At 31.6% G+C, this 27,483-nt stretch overlaps 1 protein-coding gene across 1 annotated transcript in view; it reads right to left on the minus strand.

The window, feature by feature from the left end:
* Nucleotides 1–14,537: 14,537 nt before the first annotated feature.
* LOC107453059 (DNA damage-regulated autophagy modulator protein 1) overlaps nt 14,538–27,483 on the minus strand; it is a 26,619-nt gene continuing 13,673 nt past the window's right edge. The window contains exons 4-7 of the mRNA XM_043048508.2: nt 24,358–24,530; nt 20,675–20,846; nt 17,634–17,725; nt 14,538–15,002 (exon numbers count right to left, since the gene is read on the minus strand). Coding sequence (XP_042904442.1) covers nt 14,727–15,002; nt 17,634–17,725; nt 20,675–20,846; nt 24,358–24,530 — 713 coding nt within the window. The 3' untranslated portion in view covers nt 14,538–14,726. The remainder of the gene's footprint in view (nt 15,003–17,633; nt 17,726–20,674; nt 20,847–24,357; nt 24,531–27,483) is intronic.

A 27,483-nucleotide genomic window follows, 5' to 3' on the forward strand; every position in this document is an offset into this window, starting at 1 on the left:
ATTTCAAAATATTTCGTAAGGGGCCCCCGGAAAATTTGGTGGGCCTTGGGCCTGAATTTGTCTTGATCGGTCCCTGTGTGTAGAGCACCATTCGGAACCGTAATCAGTCCCTTCATTTTAACAGTTGTGATCAACTACACTGGTGTAAGGAATTAAGAGAATTTGCAGACTTGATCTATAGAACTACGAAACCAATTTTAATGAAATTTGATAAGTACGAGTTGTCGTACATACATTGATACAATGCAATACAAGTAATTATTCAACAATTGCAATACACACACATGATCATGGAGAACACTCGTTGGAGTCGGAAGGTATGTAATTGCCACAGGACACTTCAGGCCAATTGCCACAGAAAATGATAAACTGCCTTATTTCAAGTATGAAATCACACTGCAAGGCCTGTATATCTGTAATAGGGGATCATACCCCCTATTAACCCATTTTTTGTTTTGTTTGTTCTGCAACAGCTGTTCCGTAGCTTCCGACTCCAACGTATGTTACGCACGATCATGCATATGTATTAGAATTGTTGAATGGTTACTTAATTTGTATTGTATCAATGTATTTACATATCAAATTTCATTGAAATCGATCCAGTAGTTCTAAAGTTAATCGATCAAGTCTGCAAATTCGCTTAATTTCTTACACGAGTGCATATCAAAAAATCTGAAATGGAACAACTTGAGTGTTTTGAAATGCTTAATTCGTATGCAGACGATCTTTATCGTGGAGGAAAAACTGTAGAGGATGCATACCGATTGTCTGTAAATGCATTAAATATTTTCCAGGATGCGGGTATGAATTTAAGGAAATTGAAAACAAATTCTGAGGAATTAAAAAACAAATGGCAAAAATTAAGGAGGCCGATGATTTTGATAAGGAAACAAAATTTTTGGGCATGATATGGGATTCAAAAAATGACTTAATCAAATTAAATTTCGATTCTCTGGTGGAATCAATCGGAAGTGTTGAAAGTAATAAAAAAAAATGCGCTAAGATCTGTAGCTAAAATATTTGATCCTGTTAGCTACTTACAGCCTTTCATCGTTAGAGTTAAAATCATACTTCAAGACTCCTGGTTGTTAAGTGTAGACTGGCATACAATCCTTCCTCCTGACTAAAATCAAAGATGGATGGAGTGGTGTTCTGAAACTAAGTACTTGAAAAATCCTGAATTTCCAAGGAAATTCTTCCACAGCACCCATTATACACAATTGACTGTTCACATATTTTGCGATGCCACGCCCAGAGCGTTCGGCGTCATAGGTTATTTTCGATATGTAAATGACACTGGAGAGACAATGACTATCTTTATAATGTCAAAAGGCAGAGTCGCTCCTCTAAAATCACTGTCGCTTCCTAGATGTGAGTTAATGGGAGCTGTTGCAGCTGCCAAATCGGCAAAGTATCTTAAATCCATTCTTTTAAACGACAACTAAACGGCTTTATACAATTGCACTTTTTTTATTTATTATATAATGTAATTGTGAACTGTAACTAGAAGATATGGGATTAGATAAAAAAGTAAATCTTCTAAAGTGTTTCCACATCTAAAAAATAAATTTTTATATAATAGAGAGATTTCGCAAATTTATGTTAGCTTCCGTACTCCCCCGTACACAAGATTGTATGTAATATGATTTCGCCCTAATAGAAGATAAAATTTTTTAATTTCCACACACAATTCTTTCTACAAAGTACTGCAAAAGTTGTTAGATGATGATGGCATGTTTTAAGATTTAATCCTCTCCAAAGAACTAAAAAAGGAGTTAGACGATGATGACGCGTTTTCATACATAATCCCCTTCAGAGTAGAACAAAAAAGTTAAATTATGATGACTTGTATTTACCCACAATTCCTTTCAGAGTATTACAGATGGAGTTGGAATAGATGAAAGCTTGTTTTCATAAACAATCTCCCCCAAAGTTCAACAAAAGGTGATAATGATGACTCGTTTTTGCACACAATCCCCTCCAAGGGTCTACAAAAGGAGTTAAATGATGATGACATGTTTTTACACACAATCACCCCCACAGTTCTACAAAAGGAGTTGGATGATGATGTCGTGTTCTTACACACAATCCCCTCCAAAGATATACAAAAAGAGTTTGTTGATGACGTCGTGTTTTTACACACAATCCCCTCCAAAGATCTACAAAAGGAGTTAGGTGATGAAGTAGTGTTTTTACACACAATCCCCTCCAAAGATCTACAAAAGGCGTTAGGTGATGGCGTCGTGTTTTTACACACAATCCCCTCCAAAGATCTATAAAAGGAGTTAGCTGATGACGTCGTGCAATCCCCTCCAAAGATCTACGAAAAGAGTTAAGTGATGACGTCGTGTTTTTACACACAATCCCCTCCAAAGATCTACAAAAGGCGTTAGGTGATGACGTCGTGTTTTTACACACAATTCCCTCCAAAGATCTACAAAAGGAGTTAGGTGATGACGTCGTGTTTTTACACACAATCCTCTCCAAAGTTCTACAAAAAGAGTAAGAAGATGGTGTTGAGGTCATGGATAGTAGAAGACGTGAAAGATGCTCAAGTCCGTCCTAGTGTTCTTCAAAGTACTCGATCATTGGAGCACTATCGTCACAAATAGCTGTAGCTATTTGAGGGATCATTGTCTAAAGCTTTGGAATTGTTCTAAACTATTTTATCCAATTTTCAGATATTTCAAGCAAAAATAAGTCCATAACCAATGAAGGCCTTCGAAATTCTTCAGATTCTCAGATCCTTTCTAATTTTTATATACTTCAAAAATAAATTATATATTTAAATTTTTATTTATTTCTGAACCATTAGGACGTTTGATAGCGAATAAGTTAAAATATTCAGAATTGATTGTCTTTACCAGAAAATATAAATATCACCCCACAGAAGTCAGTATTTATTATCCAATTTTCTTTATTTGTGATATCAATATGCAGTATGTAAAAATACACCCAAAAGAACTTAGTATAAGGCTTCGATCAATTCGAATCATGCCAAACACAGTTAAATATATGGGTCGAATTTCACTCACCGATTTCAGAAGAAGAACTCTCTTAAAATCTGTAGATAGAGATAAATTACTTCCTATCAACTGATTTCGATATAATGATTGAAACTTTGTGGTAGTTTCTGCAATAGATTCCGGTATTTCGGCAGCAAAGACAATCATAATGACTAGAGAAAAAATTAAAACAACTATCGAAGAAATGGCTTCTACGAGGCCAGTTGCAAGTGGAACTCTAACTTCCCCTAAAAGAATCGCAGAACAAATATACAAAATCGCAAAATAGTTAGATATTATTAAAAAAATCGGAAATCTAGCGAATTTTTCAAACTGGAGGCAACACTGTAGAAGCGAATGATAATTCTTAATTTCAAAACTTAAGTTTTCTGAAAGGTAATTCTCCGCTAATATTTTGCCTTGAACTCGGAAGGCTTCACTCAGTTCGTAGCAGAATGTTGAATAAATAACAACAAATAAAGACGAAGTGAAATACCGTACCGAAAGATGTAGTATCATTCCGAACAATATAAGAACATTTTCCGGCTCCATGGTGTATCCAACTGTCCAAAATTTGATATAATCTTCACTTGTATCATCACCGTACAAAGTAACAGCCATCACAACAGATAAAAATATCGGAAACATGACAGATATAATTAGGCTCACATTAATGAATCGAGATATTTTTGCTTTACGAACAGCAAAAGTTCTGATCCTTGATAGATTCGAAATTAAGTCATATAACTGATTTCTGTTCATTATTATGTAGTGCCATAATAGAAAAGAAAATCCCAGACTTAATATGCCAGCTAAACGATTCTTCAGCGCTTTCCTTATCAAAGCTATAAAGGAATATAGAGCAGAACTATGGAAAAACAAGCAAAAAGGATTCAAGAACTGTTTTAAATAGTTTGCTAAATTCGAACTGTTTTGTGTTCCTTTGCTGTTGGATGGTTTAATTCCAACCAAAGACAAAACCAAACGGATCCAACTAGCATCCAATGAAGAAGTTCTCAAACGTTTCGGCGAGGGAAGCACTGGAACTATTTTTTTTCGTAATATAATCATTTTTTGCAATTATTTCTAAAAAAAAATGTATCCGTGGAGCTTTTTTAACGCTTTAGGATACTTATTTATAACAATATTTTTTCTTCAGCATCTTCATATTTGTGATTCGAAATACAGCTTTCTAGAAAGTAAAAATTCTTACTAAATGTTCAACTGCATTTAATAATATAACTTTGGGTGCATTCAAATTTTTGAAATGATTTCGTGATCAAAACCTATTAGAACGAACAACATCAAAGTCAATTATGGAAGACTTTACAAAAGCACTAACGTTGCGTAAATATAAAAGAAGCTATCTTATTGAATTAAATTTCGAGGCACCTTTAAAAATGACTTTCAAATTACTTTTAAACATTTTAATATAGATACTGTTTAAAGTTTTGAATAAATATATTCTAGTTTTTAAACAAGTACTTGTTACCTTTTTCTTACACGCGATTAATGTCCCTTTTTGTCAGATAGAAAATCAGTTTTACAATTAGTAATTCAAAATCAATAACATCTGTAATCTAAAGAAACTAAGAGTATTTAGAATCGGTAATCAATAAAATACGGTTATATCGTACAATATCAGCTAAACACAGCATAAAATTCTTTTTAATAAAATAAACTGCTTTCAAAGTCATGCTTTTATTAATTTTATACATTCTTTGAGTTTATAAATTCAAAACACTTTTCATACCCTATATATTGTTTGATGAACCTATTATGTACCCCCTTTTTTTATTATTAAGTACAATGTCAAGTAAACACAACATAAAATTCCTTTTAATAAAATAAATTGCTTTCAAAGTTATGCTTTTATTAATTTTATAGACATTCTTTGTGTTTATAAATTCAAAAGACATTTCATACCCTATATATTGTTTGATGAATTTATTATGTACCCCATTTTTTATAATTAAATAAAAAATAGTTTTAACATTATCAAACAATAATCAACTAGATGCAACTTTTTCTACTAAAATACTTAAGTAGTAAATTCGCTTTATAACGCGTAGTTTAAATAAAATCAATAATAGTAATAATTGTTAGCTCAACTGTGCATTTCGAATGAAACACTCAATTATAATTATTCAATAATCTGGAATAATTCTGTAAGTTGTTGCAGAATTTTAAAATTATATGCTTGAAGTTTATCTCAGCACAAAGTCGCGACAATACCTAAAAAAATCGTTCAGTGAAGAAGAAAAAAAAACCTTTTAAATTTAAAAAGAAAAGAAAAAACTATCAGCTGGCGTGTCAGTATAAAACCGTTTAGTTAGAAGTTGCGATCCTTGTGGTAATCCATTTATTTGAATTTTGAATAAAAATAATTATTAAAAAGACGCAGATTAATTAGAATTTCACAATTAAGGATATTTTTATAATTATAGTAATAACTCAAAAGAACATCTTTTAGTTCAGAATGTTATTAATAAGGGGGAAATCAAAGGCGGCAATAAATAATTTTGTTTTGTTAGTAAAATCTGCTGATTATTGTTAATAATCCATGAAAAAACCTTCATTAATAGTTAATAATTTTAGAATCAATAAATTTCAATCAGTAGTTTTATTACTTAATTAAGCTGTAGGAGAAAATAGTGACAGATTCAGTTGAATATTAGTTTCTAACACATCGGCTGATAAGTTCCCGGTCTAATGAAGTAAACACAACTTTTTTAGTAAAATTCAAATTTATTCATCAACATAGTCTCCTTTAAGAGATACACAATCACCCCATCGTCTCTCTAACATCTCTATACCTTTCTTAAAAAAAGAATCATCTTTGGTCTCAAAATAGGCGTTTGTTTCGCCAATAACTTTCTCATTCGTGCTGAATCTCTTACCCGCGAGCATTTTTTTCAAGTCTGCAAACAAGTAGAAGTCACTAGGAGCCAAATCTGGTGAATAGGGTGGGTGCTGGTAAATAGGGGGTGTCTGACATAACGTCAAACAGCTCTCGGAATCATCAATTCGTTGTTGGTTTTGGTCAACTATTAGCACACGCGGCACCCACTTCGAAAACAGCTTTCTCATAAACAAATGTTCATACAAAATAAAGCCTACACGCTCTTTGATATATTTAGAGTATCAGCTATGTCATGCAACTTTGCCGTTTTCTATAACAATTTTGTGGACTTTTATTATGTTTTCCGGATTAACCACATCTTTAGGGCGTCCAGAGCGTGGCGCATCTTCAACATTTGTTCGACCACGTTTAAAATCAGCAAACAAGTCAATAATAGTCGATTTTCCTGGTGAAGAGCCCGGATAACACTTATCGAGCCAAGCTTTAGTTTCTACCCTGTTTTTTTCCATTAAATAACAATGTTTAATAAGAAAACGAAATTATTTTTTACCCATTGTTTCAATAATATAAATTGGTGTTCGATTAAAATTACTGTAACTTTAAAATCAATCGGCAGATCGTTATAAAATTTTGACACTTTTTATTTGAAGGTTAGGACTTGCTAAACAAAATACTAATTCTGCATTTAGGGCACCATTTGTATGTCAGACCGGAAACTTATCAGCCGATGTGTTAGTATTAGATTTTTCCAAATTTGTTAAACAGGTTCGTTAGTATTAGATTATTCTAAATTTGATAGGTATTTCATGAAATTTGAATAATTAAGCTTAAAAGTTGTATATAATTAGTTTTCATTTTTTAACATCTAATTGTTAATTTCTTCTTTGAAAGTTCAACGTAGAATCTTTTTTTAAAGAAGATTGCATAATTGTTGTTAGCTTAGTTCATGGGAGACATTACAGCATTCTTCTGAATGTGCTTAATAGCAAGATATAAGTTTCATAAAAATTAGTTAAATTGTGAAATTTATTTATGATTCCCTTAGTATTAGGATTAATTTCACTTTCAATGGATCCCGTCCCACGTCGATATCCACGGCAACGAGTTGGCTGACACTCTTGCAAAGAAGGGACTAGACCATCCAGTCCCCTCCACCTCAGAGCTTACATACCTTGAACTTTTTGCAAGGCAAAAGGCCCAGAATAAACAAAAGTGGCTGCTTCCACCTATTCACTACTGGTATAAAGCAAAAAGACCAGGACTCTCTCTATCTCTCCCTGGTGACAGGCAAACCAACACCTGCCTATCCCGACTAGCCAGTGGACACCTGAAAAGTCTCACATTTTCTGCAAATCAAAAGATCTTTCCTCTTTGCCCTAAATGCCAACAAAACCAGGCATCACCTGAGCACATCTTGATCTGTTTAGGGCTGGACTGGAACGATATTCATTCTTCTCCCATTCTGGTTTCGGATTTTCTCAATATTAACGGATTCATTGATCTGGTCTGACCCCGTCAGACCAGATGGGAATTAGCAACAACAACAGGATTAATTTTTTTTTACAGTAATGACAAACTCCCCATATCTATTCTGTAAACAGACCTAAAGATAAAGAAATTCTATCGGAAATCTTTAGACAAAAATTATCGAGATCATTTAGAAATCATTTTAGAATTTTTTTAATATGATAAATATGTTAATGCAATAATAGATTTATGGTATTTTTGTCTTTCAACATTAAATTTATTGATTCCAAACTTTTTATAATATTTAAATCGAGAGTAAAAATATGTTATTGATGTTTATTAACCCATTCAAAATATTTCTCTTCTTCACAGTGATATTTTATTTATTATTATCTTTTCATATTTATCCCTTTAATAGCAAAATATCTGGAATTTTTTTTTTCTTTATATCCAAAATTTGCCTTCTGTAACATTTATTTTTTTCCTTTTCTCTTTTTTATTTTTCGTTTCCTTATACTTTCTATATTTTTTATACTTCTGTTTTCTTTCTAATGAAGTCCGCTTATTTGAAACTCTGAATTGTCGCACCCATATATAACTTGGTGAATGATAGATTCGTGATACCAAAAACAAAACAAAAGCACAAGCACACAGCTGTTTGGCGATTTGCGAGAACGCTCTTTTAACGCCAATAGAAATTTTCGCCAACCCTTTTATAATCTATGGTATGGTTTGGCAATTCGCCCCCCGTACATAATATTTTAAGTAATTGCGCATGCGTCAGTTTTGATGAAATGCGCATAATCCCGTGAAAAAACATCAAGCCTCGTTAGTGAAAGTAAGAAATTTTGCAAAAATTCGTAAATTAAAAACGCTAACGTAGTAGAATGTCATTCTAACTTTGACCACAAAATCAAAACAAACGTTTACAATGGACATAGACAATCTCTTTAAAGCTGTTGCATACAATTGGGGATGCTTTGCCCTACTTAAAACTGCGTATCTCTGAGCAAAAAATTTGGTAGATTCTAGATTTTGAGGAGTTCAGCGATAAACAATGCACCGCACCTGATTTTTATTATTAATAATAAAATATTTTTGACATTCGATTGATTATTTAACTAAATTGTATAGTTAAAATAAATAAAATTTAAATTTTTAAATAGCAAAAATATATCTAGTTTCTCATGGAACTAGTGCAATTAGACAACCAAAAGGTTAAAGAAACACCAATCAAATGATTTTTTTTTCTTGAATGAACCAATCGTTGCAAGATCACATGATTCATTTCTAAATTTCATCAATACACTTCTTTAAATTCGCATTCCATGCCCACGTTTAAGGTAGACTTAAACAAAGAAAAACATTTAGCAGCTATAAACAGCGTGCTTGTAGCTTTGTCTTTGTAGCGTAAACTACGCTATCATAAACGTATGGATACGTAGCATCTAAAATAAATGCGAGCTTGCGCAGTTGCTACAATCTTGCGTACAGGAGCTTACTGAAGCTAACGTGAAAGGGCAAAATCCTGTACTTCACTACGAAACCAAAGTTTCGTCTATTTTAAAACACTACTTAAAAATATGCTTTTTATTCGTTATTTAATGTGAACGCAAGGTTCTTCTATGAAGATATAATAATTTGACTTGAAAAATCCCCCACCAAAAAACCCTTTACCAAATTTTAAAAAATATCCCCAAAATCTGTTTAGCAGTTAAAAAACTGCGAAAAATATCTTTGAAAAATATTTAAATTATTTGTTACTTCTAAAGCTCAGATCATTCTTTAGGGCCTTTATAGTTTAAAGTTGACTTCAAGTGTGAGGCACTAACTGTAGTTTTTGCTTGACGAAAGAGCACCCAAAAACACTTATTGCTAAACTTCGCTAAAAATTAACGTTATGAATTAGGTTTTATTTATATTTAACTTAAAATCAAGTAAACGTTTATGATTCAGATGCAGATTGAATAAAAAAAAGAAGAAATTTACCACTAAATTACACCATAAATAATCAGTAATTAGCTTCAAGATTGAATACGTAAAGTTAACATTGTTTCTATATGCATCTCGCTCGGATTCACGTGATCATATGCTTTAATTCAAATGTAATTCACGGTGAGGTGTCTATTATGTGAATCGAATAGGCGTCTGAAATTTTTTCACTCGCCTCACACTTTCCGTTCTCATGGTTATGGGAAATCTAGCTTTTTCCCCACGGCTGTACGTTTTAGTAAGAAATAGTAATACAGTACCTGGCGAAATTATTAGACGCATTAAGGATTCTATGTAAAATCTTAATTATAATGTAATATTATACAGCTTTATTGTTTTTACACGTCTAAAACCGGTTTGCATTTGTTTGCGTTCGTGTATTAATTGGTTAACATTGTAACGCAATACGTTAAAAATAAATACAAATAGGAAGAACATTAAAAATCTCTTGAATAAGAACCCATTACATGTATGTTTATATATATAAAAGTATTGCTTATAAACTCGCGGCAAACATATCATTATTAAAAAACAACAGTGCATCTAATATTTTGATCGAATTATTATATTATACTAATATAATAAATATTCTATAGTTATATAATATATTGTCTAAATTACCCAATCATCAAAATTATATTATATATCGTCTAATTTAACCAATTAATACACGAACGTAAACAAGCTGAAACCGGTTTCAGTCGTGTAAAAACAATAAAGCTGTATAGTATCACATGATAATTAAGATTTTACGTAGAATTTTTAGTGTGTCTAATAATTTGGCCAGAAACTATATATCAGTGTGGGAAAAAAGCAAGATTCGCGGATACCATGGTGACGGAGCAAGGAAAGGTGTGGAGACTGGTGTAATCGCCGAGCCACCAAACGCCTATTGCAGGGGTGGCGAACCTTTATACACCGACGTGCCATTTTTTCTAAAAAACTGTTTAATGATGTCATAGACGTGCCGTCAAGTAATTTTTACTTCGTGATTATTGGGAAAATAATAATACTAAATACTATCCACTCAAAACTCTTTATTTACATTGAAAAAATATACATTTTGCAATGTCTCAGTTATACACGCAATTCAACTTAAGGTAACATCAGTAGTTGTTGCAGATTAAATGACCAATAAGTTATTTTAGGTTGTAAGATGTTAGTTTAAGCAGGACTGTTGATTTTTCTGCTTGTTATTTATTGTTAGCTTGTTTTTTACGGTTATTAATTGTTTTTTTAGTATTAATTTTTAATTTTTTTATTAATAATTGTTTATTCTTTTGTTTGTTTTTTGGGAATTTTAATTTAATTTTTACATATGCTTCATAGCGTAATAAAATTTGTGTAATAACAATTCATAGTGTAACAACAATTGTGATCGGTGGAGTGCCCAAAATATTGTGTCGCGTGCCATTGGTTCGCCATCCCTGATGTAGGGGATACAGAAATGACACTGTTTCTGGAAACACACATACATTCAGGTAAACTAATCATCGAGTCAATAAAAAGATTACTCATTTGGCTGAACTAATTGACAAAGATGAGTGTTCACAATTTGCTATGTATGCTCAGACCTGCTACTAATCTCCAACTTGCATCTCCTGTTGCTACTTATTGTTTTTAACAGTGAATTTTCTATTTATTCAGGAGAAAAGTTTGTGATTAATAGAATTGGAGCATCTCTTATTGACAAGCAGGATTTTGAATGTCCATTGTGCATGAGGTACTGAAAAATATTTATTAGATTTTCTTATATTCTATTTACTCAAATTTAAATTTGAAATAAAATGGTTTGCTTATTGCTATGTTAGCCCGAAATAAGCTACTCTATTTGAAGTTGCAGTAAATTTTTTGGTTATTAATCAGATATTTTCTAGTTGTATTATGGTTTCTTTGACTTGTCATGTTATTTATGTTATTAAAACCATGCGAATTAATTTACCAAACAATTTGTTTATAGTTTTATTTCATTTCNTATATATATATATATATAATAGGGAGCCGTGTTGGCTCAGAGGATAGAGCGTTCACCTTTCAATAAGGTGAAACGGGTTCAAATTCCAGCACTGGCTGGTCGATACGAATTCCGTATCCGGCTTGCACCGACCACAGTGCTGACGTAAAATATCCTCAGTGATAGACGGATCATGGGTTAGAGTCCCTTTGCCATCAGACTAACCGGGAGGTTCTCGTGGTCTTCGTCTCCATGTAGCGCAAATGCGGGTTAAGGCCTGGTTTCTTAGGAAAAGGCGGCTTCAGCTTGAAACGAATGTTTACCTCTGATTGGTCAATTTATGAGTTTGACAGCATACGTCATCGAACACTCAGCTTGATCGACAACTGCCGTCCAAATCAACTGCAGTTGGATTACAACGTGACGTTAACAACAGAAGCAATGGCGGACAACAGCCAACAACAGAGCATTTAAATCAGCCAAGATTTTAATTTTAACATTAATTGGGTCGGCTGTTCAACAACGGTTATATAAAAAATGTTAAAAACAAATAAAATAAAACTTTACACTTTATTTATGTTTTGATATTAATTTTGTTAAATTTGCTTCAGGCTCCTTACCAGTTAGAATTTATAAATTACAGGAAACTCCTTTGAATAGCAAAATTACGCGTAAATTTAAACATAAATCACATTAACAAAACTTTCTAGGATATAAGCCTCTTCACACATCGCCTCGTAAGTATAATATAAGCGGAAGGATACACCGAAAGTTTTCTAAATTTTTCATGTTTTAGGAAGCTTGATGTTGTTTACATTCAGTCAACCATCCATCAAGGATTGCGATTTATTTGATGACAGGTTTGTTGTGTTTCGAGGGGCCTAGCGGTATCACGCTGTGCAAAGTTTGGAGGTAGCGGGTTCGAATCCCGTTGTTACCCTGGATGTATCTTCGTGCTCTGTATTGTGTTATCTGTCCTTCTATTTGACAAAGGTTTATAAGCCTAAATTGAGCACACAAACCTGCAAATGTATGTAGTTTCGATAAATAAACAATGAACAATTGTGTTTCTAAAACGATCGTAATTCAGTAGCTAGCAACTGTAAACGTGGTGGTGCATTTCTTATTGCTAAAAAAATTATTATGAGGCTAGTTATTTGCCTTTACTTGATTTAGATTCGGAATTTCATTTTTATTTCTGTTAATTTCATATTTAGGAGGAAACTGCTTTTCTGTGTCATATATTTTCCATCCATTGTAAGTGCTAACAATTACATAAAATATTTTGATTATTTTAAAAAATTTACTTCTGTTCTAGATATTTTTGTATGTAGTAATTTTAATTTTCTGTCAATAATTTCTTAAATCTAAATGGTACTAATCGCTGTTATAGAGAATTTGCAAATTTTAAGAGTTTGTACAATTTAAATAAAATGAATAACGTTATAAATTTGAACAAGAAATATTTAGATCTGATTTTGATAAATATTAGCTCTAGTAATGTTTTGATAAACCGTAGTGATAGACCTCTCTAACTATTTATATTGATTTAAAGCTTGTTTGCAAAAAAATTGATGAAATGTTCAAATTTAGATAGGGTTACAAAAAACACGAATTTTTCTAACACGAATGAATTTCAGTGATATTAACATATCTGTTTCGGGTTTTTATAATAGATTTTTTAACATTTTCAATAAAAATTATACAGATCAAGAATTCTATAAATAAAAATAAATTTACTCTTTGGTATTATCTTGAAACCAAAAACCTTTTAATGCAGAATTTATTGCCCGAAATTTTTTTTTATAAAATTCCAGAATTCACTTAAATATGGCGTATTTAAATCATTAAGATCGACTGTTAAACTAAGTATAAAAAATGACAATCTGAATTAGTGTATAATATTAAAGCCAGTTTCATTTCTAAGCCTCGAAAATTTTGGTCATACTTTAAAAAAAATTCATCAACAAATGCATTACCAATGCATCAACAAATACGATCATCTATAATGATATTTCTAATACTTTTACAAACTATTTGAGCTTTTTTTAAAAAAAGAAAAAGTAGTTCTAAATATGACCGAATCCTAGATAGCTAATATTATAGCTAGTGTTATAATTATAGATTTAACTAACGACCGTAACCGTTATTTAAACGGTTATTAGTTAAACATTGATGTTATTTGTTAAACGCTTTATTAACTGTTTAACATATGTAACTAATAAGAAATAACCATAATAACTATACAAATTAAATTAATAACTAATGAATCATATAGATCATAATTTCGAAAAAATGTTTCATAGTTATTTATGTGCATAAATCTCATCCTTTTAATCCTCTTTTAAAATCAACAATATTACTTTAGCCCTGTTATATAGTGAAGATTTTTTTAATCTGATTTGATTTTTTTATGATTTTATATTCAGTAATATTCAACACATAAATTTCACTTGAAGAGCAACAGCTAAAATAAAAATGTTACTTTCCCAGATAAAGTCAGCAGTTCAATTTGTTTGATTTTGTATTCGATTTTTTTTTAATCATGACATATAGTTTCCTTGATCAACAAAGGAGGGGGGGGGAAGAATTCACCCCATTTCTCCATGACTCTTCCTCATAGATTTCTATGTTGCCCAGTAACCATGACCATGAACTGAAATTGCGAATCAATAAGCGACTCAAAACGGAGGGGAGTTTAGATTATTTTTAATTAAAATTCCTCGACGTTGCTAGAAAATATCTACGTTATTATTTAACAAAATAATAATAATAAATTGCCTCTAACACAGTAATTGGGTACTTCCAACTGCGTGATTAGAAATATCCACCTGATTTAAATCAGATTTAATTGATTAATTACACACGCGTAAGCGACGTTACGCGTGTATCGAACCTGATTATCTTTTGAATCGACGACTGCCATGACGATTCACTCGCGATGGCGTCGATGGCAGTTATGCAATAATGAATAAGTTAACCATAAAAATGACATAGAAAGATTGAAACGTTTTTAACATAAGTAAAAACGTTTAAAATGTACGCTGTCGAGAATAAAACTCAGTTTGGAAAAAACAATCAACTCTTAAGTTTCCACATAATCGTCTGCTTTTTTTAATCGTCTGCTTTTTTTTAATCGTCTGCTTTTTTTTTATCGGCTGCTTTTTTTTAATTGTCTGCATTTTTTTAATTGTCTGCATTTTTTAATCTTCTACTTTTTATTAATGCTTAGCTCGATATTTTACAACTCTTGCAATTTTTTATTTGTGATTATGGTGTTGATCTTGCCGTAAAGTGTGCAGATGTGAAATACATAGAGCATCACCCATTGTACCAATATAAAAGATTAAAAAAAAAAAAAACTTTTAAATGTTTTTTTGGCATTGGAGACTATTGCCCAGAAACATAATTTTTTGAAACTAAAATCCTTCCTAAACAATAGGTACTATCTTGCAAAAGATTTCTCGAAATGATAGCTTACTTGTTGATGTACGGATGCCTTTCTAAAATCTATTTTTGGTTCATCGGAAACTTCAGTTCCATGAGTTGTGTGAGTTTCGATGATAATTTGTAAGGAATATTCCTGAGTCTCACTGTAGAAGGTGAAAAAGAAGAAACAGAAGCAGATAACGAACGCCCATTCAGCTACGGCACTTGTGAAGTAAGATCCATCCATATCAATTGGTAATTTGAGATCCACTCCTAAAGTCGATGGATAAGGCTGCAAAAAATTATGTATATAGGTACGTTAAAGTATATGGGCTATAAAATTAAACAGCTTATAAACAGTTGAAAAAAAGTGCATTCAAGTCAAAATCTAGAAGTCAACTGAAAATCTAAATATCATACTCTCCTCAGAAAACTAGATTTTCAGTTGCACAAATAAAACTGCTTCCTATATGTTAAATTACGAAGATAACATGAGCGCAATTTTCGTATTTGTTAAGCAATTGATAAATATTTTAAAATCTTTGAGCCTAATTACAAAATTTTTCATGGAAATTTTTTTATGAAAATGTTTTGAAAATACTTACAACCACTTTAATGGAATTTGGTTAAGTAATAGGTACTTATAATACATAACAATTCAAGAGTTTGAAATCACATTTCGAGGATAACACCCATTGGAGTTGAAAAGTGTGAAACAGGAGTTACAGAATTAAACGAAAAAATAGTGGTTTTTAGTTTCCTTATTTTACCCCCTATAATTTGAGGGTTAGAAATTGGAATTCATTGAAAAAAAAGTAGGGGAAATACCTATTAATTAAATCTATTCGTGGAAACATCGATTCATTCATAGGGTAAATATATATTCATGAAATATCTATTCATAGAAAGTTTGCTTTTGTGTCTGATTTCGTATATAACACCCTACTTTCATTTTCATCTGTCCATAGTTTTGGAGACCTCTAGTACAGTGTTTCCCAAAGTGTGGTACGCGTACCCCCAGAAGTACGGGAACAGTTTAGCTGGGGTACGCGTTCTCAAGCGAAATATCTTGCAACAAACGAGAATTTCAAAAAATTTTATTTAAAAACAAAGCTAGCCATGATAATTTACGATTGCGTATTTTTCAATTAGTTTTTTTTAGAGTTAACAGTTAATAATTCGTTCTTTCGTTCAATTTTCGAACTTCCGTTCAATTTTCTATAGTAAAAAATGCATTCCTTTTTTTTTTATTAGTGGTACACAGCGTTACGAAAAATTTAGAAAGGGTACACAAAAGTCATAAGTTTGGGAAACACTGCTCTAGTAGAATCGATGTTCTGGGTCATAAGTAATCTTAACGTATTTTGAAAGACATAATTTCAAGACAAAAAATTAAAAATTAATTCGAACCTCTTTGATATTTAACGAAGTTGCGACTGATTAAAGTTTATCAGGAGCTCTAATTCGCTTTTCAAAAAACTAGTATTTTGTTGGAATTCTTCTTTCAATATCGTTTTTAATACGTGACAACCTACTAAACCTTTTCAGTTTTAAAAACAGTTTAAAAATAAGTATTTTCTAAATATGTCTTAGATTTATAGCGCATTGTATATACAATACTCATACAATGATATCAACTTGAGGCAAATTCCCCGAAAGCAAATTTAAAAAGGTCTTAAGATTTATAAACTGGAGAATTTTTTTCTAATAGCATTGTAGCTAACTTTTTCTTAGTTTTTTAATGAAACTTTTTATTATTTTAATTTTTTCACTTATTTATTTACTCATTAAAAATTGTTTACTTTAGTCCATTATAGGGCAGTTTCCTTTGTTCAGTCCATTATAGAACAATTTTTCCATGTTAAAATATTCTTGGGATTGAGATTGGTTTATGAAAAGAAAGTCTTTTAGCTTTTCACCAAAAATTAATTTAATTTTTTTTTGACCATTTCTTTTTGATGAGAAGGTAAATTAAGGTCTTAAAAATTTCTGCTACTGTAAAGTGTCGGCCATAAACTTCCGTGCTTATAAATGACAGAATTTATAAATTCTATGTTCACAACTATAAATGAACTCTATGAGAAAGGACATAACGTACAAGAGGAAATAGCTTCCTAGTGTTGGGCTTTCATCTTGACTTCTCGCTTACCTTTTCTTTTACCCGTATTTATGTAAACACAGTCCTTTATTAGTATTTTTTTCCCTTATATTTTCTGAAGTTATTAGGGGATGGCTGCACAAATAAGTAATAACATAGCTTCCCACTTACATTAAAAAATTAATGATGGAAAGTATAGTTCCCACATTCAGAAGTTTTATCATTCAGAAATTTTAACCATTTTTATAAAATGATTCCTGATGGCTAATATACCGACAAATACATTTTGTATACTAGCGGTTCCCAGCCTTTTTATGTAGTGAGAATCACAAACATTTTTTAAAAAAAAAACTTTGAGGCCTATTATCTATTAAATAAAAAAAATATATAAAATAAATATCTAAAATATACGTATGGCGCACGAAAGGCAATATTTAGTAGAGGATATTGAAAGGATACTGAAAGAGACAATACATCTTAATCTGCATAGGACATACTATTATTCTTCGATTGCTTACGATTCACATGTACTATTTACTAGTGACATGGGTCTAGTGAATCGTCCCGAAAAACTGGTATTAGACCCCTAAATTTATACTGGCCAGCGTCCATGGCCACACTGCCTGTGGCCATGGACGCTGGAGGATGGCAGCCTATTAGTTGAGAACAACTGTTATATACGATTCACTTTAACTTTTTTGGTTACGGCTGGCACAACTGATGATCCAGAGTAACAGGTGCTATCAGGCACCGTAGGCAAAAGGTTAAAATGCATTCGACAGATTAGAAAATCATTCATATGCAAATAGAATATAAAACACTTACCAAAAGGTTTGTGGTGTTCGTGTCTACATCCGTGCTATTCATATAATACATGTGTGATATTCCAGAAAAATTATCAGGAACGGTCATCATGTCTACATTCAATTAAGAAGCATTCATTTATCGATAAAAATGTCATTTCATTTCGAATATTAACATAAAGTAAAATGGCTAAGCTTGTCATCAAATAAACAATGTGAGAGACAACTTTCTCTGACATTGTTTCTAGAAGTTCTAAATACAGTCTCTGGTCAAATTATTAGACGCACTGTAAGAAACTATGCAAAATCTTAATTATTAGGTAATACTATTCAGCTTTATTGTTTTTACGAGACTGAAACCGGTTTGCACTTGCTTCCTTTCGTGTATCAATGGGTTACAATTGTAATGCAATACGTTAAAAATAAATACAAAATAGGAAGTATATAAAAATCTCCTGTATAAAAACCCATCACATATGTATTTACATATAAAAGTATTGCCTATAAACTCGTGCAAAACATGCAATTATTAAAACACAAAAGTGAGTCTGATAATTAGGTCTAATTATTATAATATACTAATATAATACCTGATATAATAAATATTCTATATTTATATAATATATCGTCTAATTTATCCAATCGTCGAATTTATATTATATATCGTCAAATTTAGCCAATTGATACAAGAAGGTAAACAAGTGCAAACCGGTTTCAGTCACGTAAAAACAATAAAGCTGTATAGTATCACCTGATAATTAAGATTTTACATAGAATCTTAGAATGCGTCTTATAATTTGGTCAGGGACTGTATCTAAATTTTTTTAAATCTCGGTAAGTCGTTCAAATTTTGTCTAAGGCTCTAAAAAACGTTAATATATAAATGAAATTTAATAATGAGTTCTATTATATCTTACAGAACTTATCTTTCGCTGGAATTCTTTTCTGAATATCGTAATACAGATTGTCCTAAAATTAATCTCTTCAATGAGAAAAATTGTTTAAAGGTCAAACTTTTAAAGTATGGCTCAGATATAAAGTGCATTGCATATGATACTGTGAATGACAGAAATAGGTGGTTGTTGACTTCCACCGGTGAATGTCAACAATCACATAGTCGCTTTGGTAAATGTCCGAAATATATACTAGGTATAGTTAAGTGCCACTGCCCGGTATGCTCTACATCAATGTTTTTTTGAGGTCAAGTGCCCAGTACGAATTTAACTGGTACTCTGAACACTGATGTTTCTTCTAATCTATCTTCAGCTGATATTAAAATATCGAATAAATATAATAATATCAACGTGAGTAAATTAATATGAAATCGGATGTAACAAATATTTTGGAAATTTACCAAAGCGACTATGTGATTGTTGACATTCATCGATAAAAGTCGACATTCTCTTGATTTCGATCACGGTAGCATACATAATATTCAAACAATGAATACTATATTTGAAGCGAATTCCCCCAAAACTAATTTTCAAAGTTGGAATCTTGAGATTTTAAACTTGAAATTTGCTCCGAACTTCTTAAAAATCATTGTGGTTTAAACTTTTTATTTTTAAGAGTTGCTTACTTTTAACCCTACATAAGACAATTTTTTTTTCTAGGGATGTTATGTTAAAATATTCTTGGGATTGATATTGATTTATAAAAAGAAAGTCATGTAGCTTTTTACCTCTCGGGAGCTACCACTCTCCGTTCCACTGTAAAAAGGTCGATGATGGAGGTCGGTCATTCTTAGAGGTTACCTCCATGGACTTAATTGTTACCAAAGGTACATGATTTTTCGCATGATTTTTTTTTGTGTGTGTGTATGTGTATGTACTTATATATGTATGCAACGTTAAACAACAACAAGACAGCAACTTCAATGACTTTTGATCTAATGATAGGATCTTTACGCTCTAGAACTCACTGGTTTGAGGGAGCGACCTCAAATATGTTAATCAATTAGCGCAGACGATAATTTAAGTTACGACATCAGATACAAAAGCGTACTTTCTCTGAACAAACATATTTTTTTCTGACAGATTCGGATTTCTATCCCCCAAAATATAGGGGGTTACCGCAATCTGGGAAAAATGGTCCCAATAGGTTGATCAGGAGAGCGGTCCGAAGTTTTTACCCCTTAATGTTAATTTGATTTTTTGCGTATTTCACTGTATCTCGAGAACTTTTTAAACGAATTGAAAAATTTTTGCACACAATTACAAAATTTGTTTGTCCAATTATAATTCCACGCAAAAAAATAAAATTTAGTAAATATTTATTGTTTTTAATAATCGAATTAGTATTTATAATAATGGAAATTTTTTTAATTGCAAGGTACAAAATTTTTTGCATCATTTTACAGTACGTAATTTTAAATAGCAGAATACAATTTAGCTCAATTTTTGTATTTTGTCATGTAAAATTACAAACTGATTAAAAAAAAAATTATTCCTTAAAATTCAAAATTTTTTCGATTATTACTAAATAAAATCATAAAAAATATTTACAAAAAATGTCCTTTTTCCATGGAATTATCTTTGAATAAACGAACTTTATAATTGTGTACAATAATTTTTCAATTCGCTTAAAAAGTTCTCGAGATGTAGTAAAATACGCAAAAAAAAAAAAAAAAATTAACATTAAGGGGGCTAAACTTTCGACCCCTCTCCTGACCATTCTGTCAAATTGGGACCATATTTCCCAGATTTCGTGGCAACCCCTTATATTTGGGGGATCAGAAATTTTAATCCATCGAAAAAAATGTTTATTCAGAGAAAGTATGTTTTTGTGTCTAATTTCGTGAATTAAATTATAGTCTGCAATAATTAATTAGCATATTTGAATTTACCGCTTTGAACCATTAAGAGCGAGACCTAGAACGTGATGATCCGGTCATCAGATCAAAAGATATTCAAGGTGGTCTTTTTTTTTTTTACTTTGCACACTGTAAGTAAAGGAAAACGAGTTTTGTATTCCTCTGCTTCTGTACAATCTTAAAAATTTCGTTTTTTCTTATAATTTATACTTACTAATAGTAACTGATGTAAGTAGTTATAAAAAGGATACGGTACACGAAGGCAACAGCACATGCCAAAAAGAGCAGGACTCGAATAGTTAGAGTGCATTCATTCTTTGTTTTGAGAAGCAGAGTGATTGCACATTGCAGTCCCAAGTAGACCAATCCCAAAGAAAACAGGATCACTCCACCAATCATATGAGGGATTCCTACGTCCCTTAGCTGAAAATAAATAAATGAATTAATCATTATGCAAATATTTTTCATTCGTTTCTGAATAATTAATTTAAAATAGTCCTTCAGCTGAAAATAAATGAATGAATCATTACACAAATATTTTTCATTCGTTTGTGAATAATTAATTTAAAATAGTCCTTCAGCTGAAAATAAATGAATGAATCCTTACATAAATATTTTTCATTCGTTTCTGAATAATTTATTTAAAATAGTTCCTCAGTTGAAAATAAATGAATGAATCCTTACATAAACATTTTTCATTCGTTTCTGAATAATTAATTTGAAATAGTCCTTCAGCTGAAATAAATGAATGAATCATTACACAAATATTTTTCATTCGTTTGCGAATAATTAATTTAAAATAGTCCTTCAGCTGAAAATAAATGAATGAATCATTACACTATATAAACATATAAATTATGTTTTTTTTTTTTTACAAATATTTTTCATTCGTTTCTGAATTATAAATTTAAAATCAAATCCTGAATAATTCTGAAAACAAATTTCTGAATAATTAATTTAAAATGAAAGAATAAAAGACCGCATAAGTTCCATTAAAGTTAGTTTAAAGTGGATTTCGTAGTTTTGGATATCAAGAATCCCAGATCAATTCGGATATCAAGAATCCGGGATGTACCGATCGGACTGTGTAGGGGGTCAGGGAACTGACCTTGCATCTGGATTCGAATCCCGGTCAAGCCATGATGTTCTTTCATTCTCTGTGCTATCTGCATTTACTGTGGGAGCAACGTTGGCCCACCTAATATGGTGCCCCAGAAAGAGTGGCCAACAAATCTGCCTTGTAAATACACCTGATTTGACGAAATGTTAACACAGGTGGGCATTGGAAATAAAAAAAAGATTTAAAAAAAGAATTCGGAATGCAAGATTACGAAACAACAAGAGTGCAGCAGTAGTTCCTTCAATTCCAAGTTGCCTCCCTATGGAGAGTAGACTCTTCCCAAATCTTTTGAGGAAGAGATAAATAAGGGATTCATGTCAGTATTATTGCTTAAATCGATACAATAAAACAGATTCTGAACAGATTTTCCTGAAACAGATATTGGTGACTTCAGAATTCGGAAATAAAGTTTTGCCTTCCTAATAACAAAATGAATTTAAAAGCATTTCGAAGCTTCAAGTTTGCCACATTTTGTATTGATTTTTATTTTATATTATTGGTGAATTTCATATATATATATTATATTATTGATACATATTCATATATATATTATATTATTGATACATATTCATATATATATATTATATTATTGATACATATTCATATATATATTATATTATTGATACATATTCATATATATATTATATTATTGATACATATTCATATATATATTATATTATTGATACATATTCATATATATATTATATTATTGATACATATTCATATATANAAAAAAAAAAAAAAAAAAAAAAAAAAAAAAAAAAAAAAAAAAAAAAAAAAAAAAAAAAAAAAAACAATAGTGCAAGAAACATTGAGTAAATGCATACTGGGCAATTGTACTTAACTTTAAAACATCAGTTAAGAGAATACGATGCATTTTATGCATTTCTAAATATGCAAAAGAAAAGCAATAATCCACTCTTATATGCGATAAACAGTTATTGGCTGCAATAGCTTCAGAGTTATGGTTAATAATAGTTTGGCAGTAATAGCTGTGGAGTTGCGAAGCAATGACTGTTGCTTATCGGCAGCAATAGCTGTTGTTTATCGGTAATTGTTGTAAATCGGTGAAGCAATAACTGTTGTTTATCGGTAATTATACCTTGCAATTAATTGAAAACCTCCATCCTCCAGGCGTGTCAGAAAAAAATTACCGCTAAAGCAATGAAACCAGCTGAGCTAAAGACAAACAAATTGGAGAACACCCTCAAAGAGAGAAAGAAATTGTAAAGGAGTGTACAGAGAATTAAACATAGTACACAATATACATCGGTGTAAAAAAATGAAAAAAGACGCATCCAATAAATTTTGCAATTTAAGTAACAAATTGTTATATGGGGTATTTGCTATATAAAATTTTAAAGTAACATTAAAAATATTTAACTTCATTTTATTTATGATTAAGACAAAGGTAATATATGAATAACATATGAATATAATACATAGTGTATAATATATGAATAACGTACGAATATAATACATAATGTATAATATATGAATAACATATGAATACAATACATAATGTATAATATATGAATAACATGAAAAACATAAATAACAAGGTGTATTTAAATATAACGTAATATAAGAAATGATAAAACATTACTCCTTCTATAAGTTGACCACCACATGGCAATGCACCGCAAGTGGTCAACTTACACAGGTTTCACTGTATACGGTCAGAAAGAGTATGAGTTTAAATAGATGATAAATCTTCAATAAGTTAAATTTGGACACAGCTCGAAATACGCACTTACGAAAATGGACACAACTCAAAATACTGGATGTAATCTTTCTGACAATACCTTAGTATTCAGAACTTTAAACGATAAAATGGTTTTTCAAACTCTAAATTCCTAAAACGTAAATTTATTAATATAAATTTATAGCACCCCAATGACAACCGTGTAAGAAAACTGTTGAGTTTTAAAGTCTTGTGGGGCGAGGATTATCGACAATGTCAACCTTCATCAATGAAAAGGTACCCCCGACATAGAATCGAGTTAACATGTCTCAGATACTAGTGAGTTGGAATTGATTAATTTTAGTTGTAGACACGCTACATTACTCCTCCAGCACACTTTTATCTGTGATAGAATTCGATGAACAGATATTACTAGTTGATTCAGTTCTGTTTTGGGAGAAGCCGGGAGAGCTGTATTAAGATCACGGTGTCTCTTCTATGTTGTCATTAGTAGTCTAGGGTATACTGGCCGACGTTTGTGATTGATCCCGGGTGGTAACGGAGTGATGAAGACAATGTAGCAGACATAAATAGCAAATCAACTGTTCAATGTGAACCATCTATCCGTGAACCATAAGTAGGGGTGCTCAAATCGAAGTGGCTTGAGGGTCGAGGTGGGCGTGCTCAGATCACGTCTGCAGGTTACCAATGTGGGGTAGGGGTTATCGACAACGTAAAACTTCATCTATCTAAAGGTACCCCAATATGGAATCTAGTTAGCATGTTTTATATACAAGTGAATTGGAATTGTATTTTTGTAGTGGTGGACGCACTGCAATCTTTTCTGAAAATGACTCATTAAATGAAATATACCAAGTATTGTATGGAATCTGGTTAGCATGTTTTATATACTAGTGAATTGGAATTGCATTTTTGTAGTGGTGGACACACTACAATCTTTTCTGAAAATGACTCATTAAATGTAATATACCAAGTATTGTATGGCAATGGACAATATCACGTTATTTGGATTCAACAGTTTATTCTCTAAGATCAATGCTCATACAAGAAGTTTGATCACATGTTGTATCCATTTTCGTACAAATTTCATTTCAGATTTAAACACTTACCCAAATATCCCTGTTCCTGTAAAAGTTGAGAGGGTATCCTGTAACAAGTGTTATTCCAAGCATCGACACAATTCCAGCGCAGAGACACAATTTATTGACCGCGCCCACCAACTTGCTCATATCACGATTCTTTTCAGATACTATCATATAGCGTTGAATCATGAACAGGACGCCTGCAATCACAAATATTCTTGTAATAAAACAAAATAAAAACTATCAAAGTATTTCGAAAATATATAATAAAGTATAAAATTCAAGTGAAATGAGTCTCTTGACAAAAAATTGAAAAATGTGGTTAATAAATTATTTTTTAAAGAAATAATTGGTTATTTGCACTCCAAGAAGAAGATAACTCATACCCATACATATGACCTATAACGTCAGCGCTAGCTAATCTTTATCAACTAATTCACATATTAAAGTTGAGCTAAGTTTCTCTACACAACTTAGAATGTTAATTAACGTTAAGTTAATTGAATAGAGAGCCGTATTGCACATCGAATTTGATGAAATATAATTCTTTCTCGTCTGCTTCTTTTTCTTAACTTAGATTAATTATTTGCTTATTTTTTTTATTATAAATATGCATTTTATTATGTATTTTTGTTTTGTACAACTTCGATGCATAATAAGTTTGTTTATGTTCTACATAGCTCCGTGCCTGTCTTTGTGTAAATATATTGTGAAAGAATTTAAATCTTTCGGAAAGAAAAGAATATAGGCTATGTCATTTGGTAATTAAGGTGCTTGGCTTACTGAAATAGAATGGAAAGAACAGTTGCTAACGTAAACAAATGTCACGTCTCAGCAGCCAATAAGGATCAAGATACCCACACTACGTCATTATGCTATTTTTTTGAGCTGCGGAATTACGCGTCACTTTTACTTTTTTTTTTTGCATTTTTCAGCGTTACAGCTAGTAAGCGAAATCATTACCAGCTGTCTGTGATATCCATGTTTTTCCTTCTTGATGTTTGCAATTGCAAAATGTTTTACAACTGCTGTCTTGCAATCATGTGTTGACATTTCAAGGAGGACGGGGACTTATCTCAAGATTGTCAGACTCAATTAAATACAGTATTTAAATTTTCGCAATAAAACTTAGTAGAATTTTCTCAAGAAAAGTTCTTATTACTAATTATAAATAACGGTAGCGCAGCAATGCGCATTCTGGTATCGTTTTAATCATTTGCTCTCATGAATTTAAAAAAACAAAAACAAAACTGTCATACGTTTGCATGATGTGAATGAATACATGCTAGAATACTACCCCTATGAGAAAAAAATTCCCGGCATAAAAAAATTATACCGGCTTATGAAACACCAGTTCCGGTATGATTCCGAACCCAATATCATACAGGAACCGGTGTTTCATTATTCGGTATCAAATTGAATATAGTATGATACCGGACCCAGTATCATACCCGAACCGGTGTTTCATAAGCCGGCATCAAATTGATTTCGGTATGATACCGGACCCAGTATCATACAGGAACCGTTGTTTCATAAGCCGATATCAAATTGAATCCAGTATGATACCGGACCCAGTACCATACAGGAACCGTTGTTTCATTAGCCGATATCGAACTGATTTCAGTATGATACCGGACCCAGTATCTTACCGGAACCGTTGTTTCATAAGCCGATATCAAATTGAATCCAGTATGATACCGGACCCAGTATCTCACCGGAACCGGTGTTATATAAGCCGGCATCAAATTGATTCCGGTATGATACCGGACCCAGTACCATACAGGAACCGTTGTTTCATTAGCCGATATTAAACTGATTTCAGTATGATACCGGACCCAGTATCTTACCAGAACCGTTGTTTCATTAGCCGGTATCAAACTGATTTCAGTATGATACCAGACCCAGTACCATACCGGTGTTTCATCAGCCGATATCATATTGGCTCTGGTATGATACAAAATCAGATGTCATACCGGAACTGGTACTTCATAAGCTAGCAGGATACTGGCTCCGGTATGAAACCTAAACTGTTATTGCATTAGCTGGTATCATACTAGAGCCAGCATAATCTGGTGCTAGTGTACCGCGCTCAGTATACTGGGATGGTGTTTTGAAAGCCGGTTTATTTTTCACACAAGTATAGTGTGGTACTACAGTTTAATACAGGAACGTCGCTATTTAATGGTGTGCTTTCTATAAAATACTCAAGGAATTGAAAATATAAGCACCAAACTCATTTTGTAGATAAAATATATTTTTATATAAATAAAATTTAGGTAAAATGTCATTACTATCCTATGTACTCAATACACATTTCTGAGTTTACTATATTAATTATTTTCATTTACTATTTAATGAAATTACTATATAGTGAAAGTGTTACAGAGACAAATACATACATATTCTGATGTAGTATAACTGTTGTGATGCCACAATTGGCATTACATATTTATTTTCTATCCTTTTAAAATATCTTTCATTACTTAAGCTTTTTTTTAATAATAGAATTATATTTAAAATAAATCAAAGATTTAATCTTTTAAACGAACAGAAAATATTTATTCTTCTCTTACAGATCAATGTAACGGATACTTTTTATTTCATTACTAATGCAGACTTATTAATTCACTGTCGCCTCTAATCGAAAACAAGAATCTGTTTATAACTTTTCATTCTAAATTTTCAACTGCTAAATGTTTCAGTTGCATGGTTGTAATAATTCTCATAAATTTGTTGGCGACTCGTGATCGCCAAGGTGTTCTTTTAAACGCAATATTGATATGCTGGTTGGCTTTGTTTCGGCTATGCTATATTTTGATAAATCGCCTATTTTGGATCTCCTACCCATACTTTCTATGTCCGTTGGGAATAATTATATTCACTTTTAATTTCAAATTTGTGGAGACTGGGAGTGCCCTTATGGGCCTCCCCAGTCACAATTTCTAACCGTCAGAAATGATATTCTGGCTGTATGATCTCTCAATAGGAGGGTATTCGGATTTCATCCCTTTAAGGGATTTCTATTTTGGATGAAGAAATGGCCATTCTCTATCACCAATTATGCTTAATAAAATCTAAATTTCACTGAACAATTTGTATATTCTTTCCTGGAGACTGTATAAAGTTATTTTCCACTATACGAATATTGGCGGC

This window comes from Parasteatoda tepidariorum, chromosome 5 (genome assembly GCF_043381705.1).
Source record: "Parasteatoda tepidariorum isolate YZ-2023 chromosome 5, CAS_Ptep_4.0, whole genome shotgun sequence".
Lineage (NCBI taxonomy): Eukaryota > Metazoa > Arthropoda > Arachnida > Araneae > Theridiidae > Parasteatoda > Parasteatoda tepidariorum.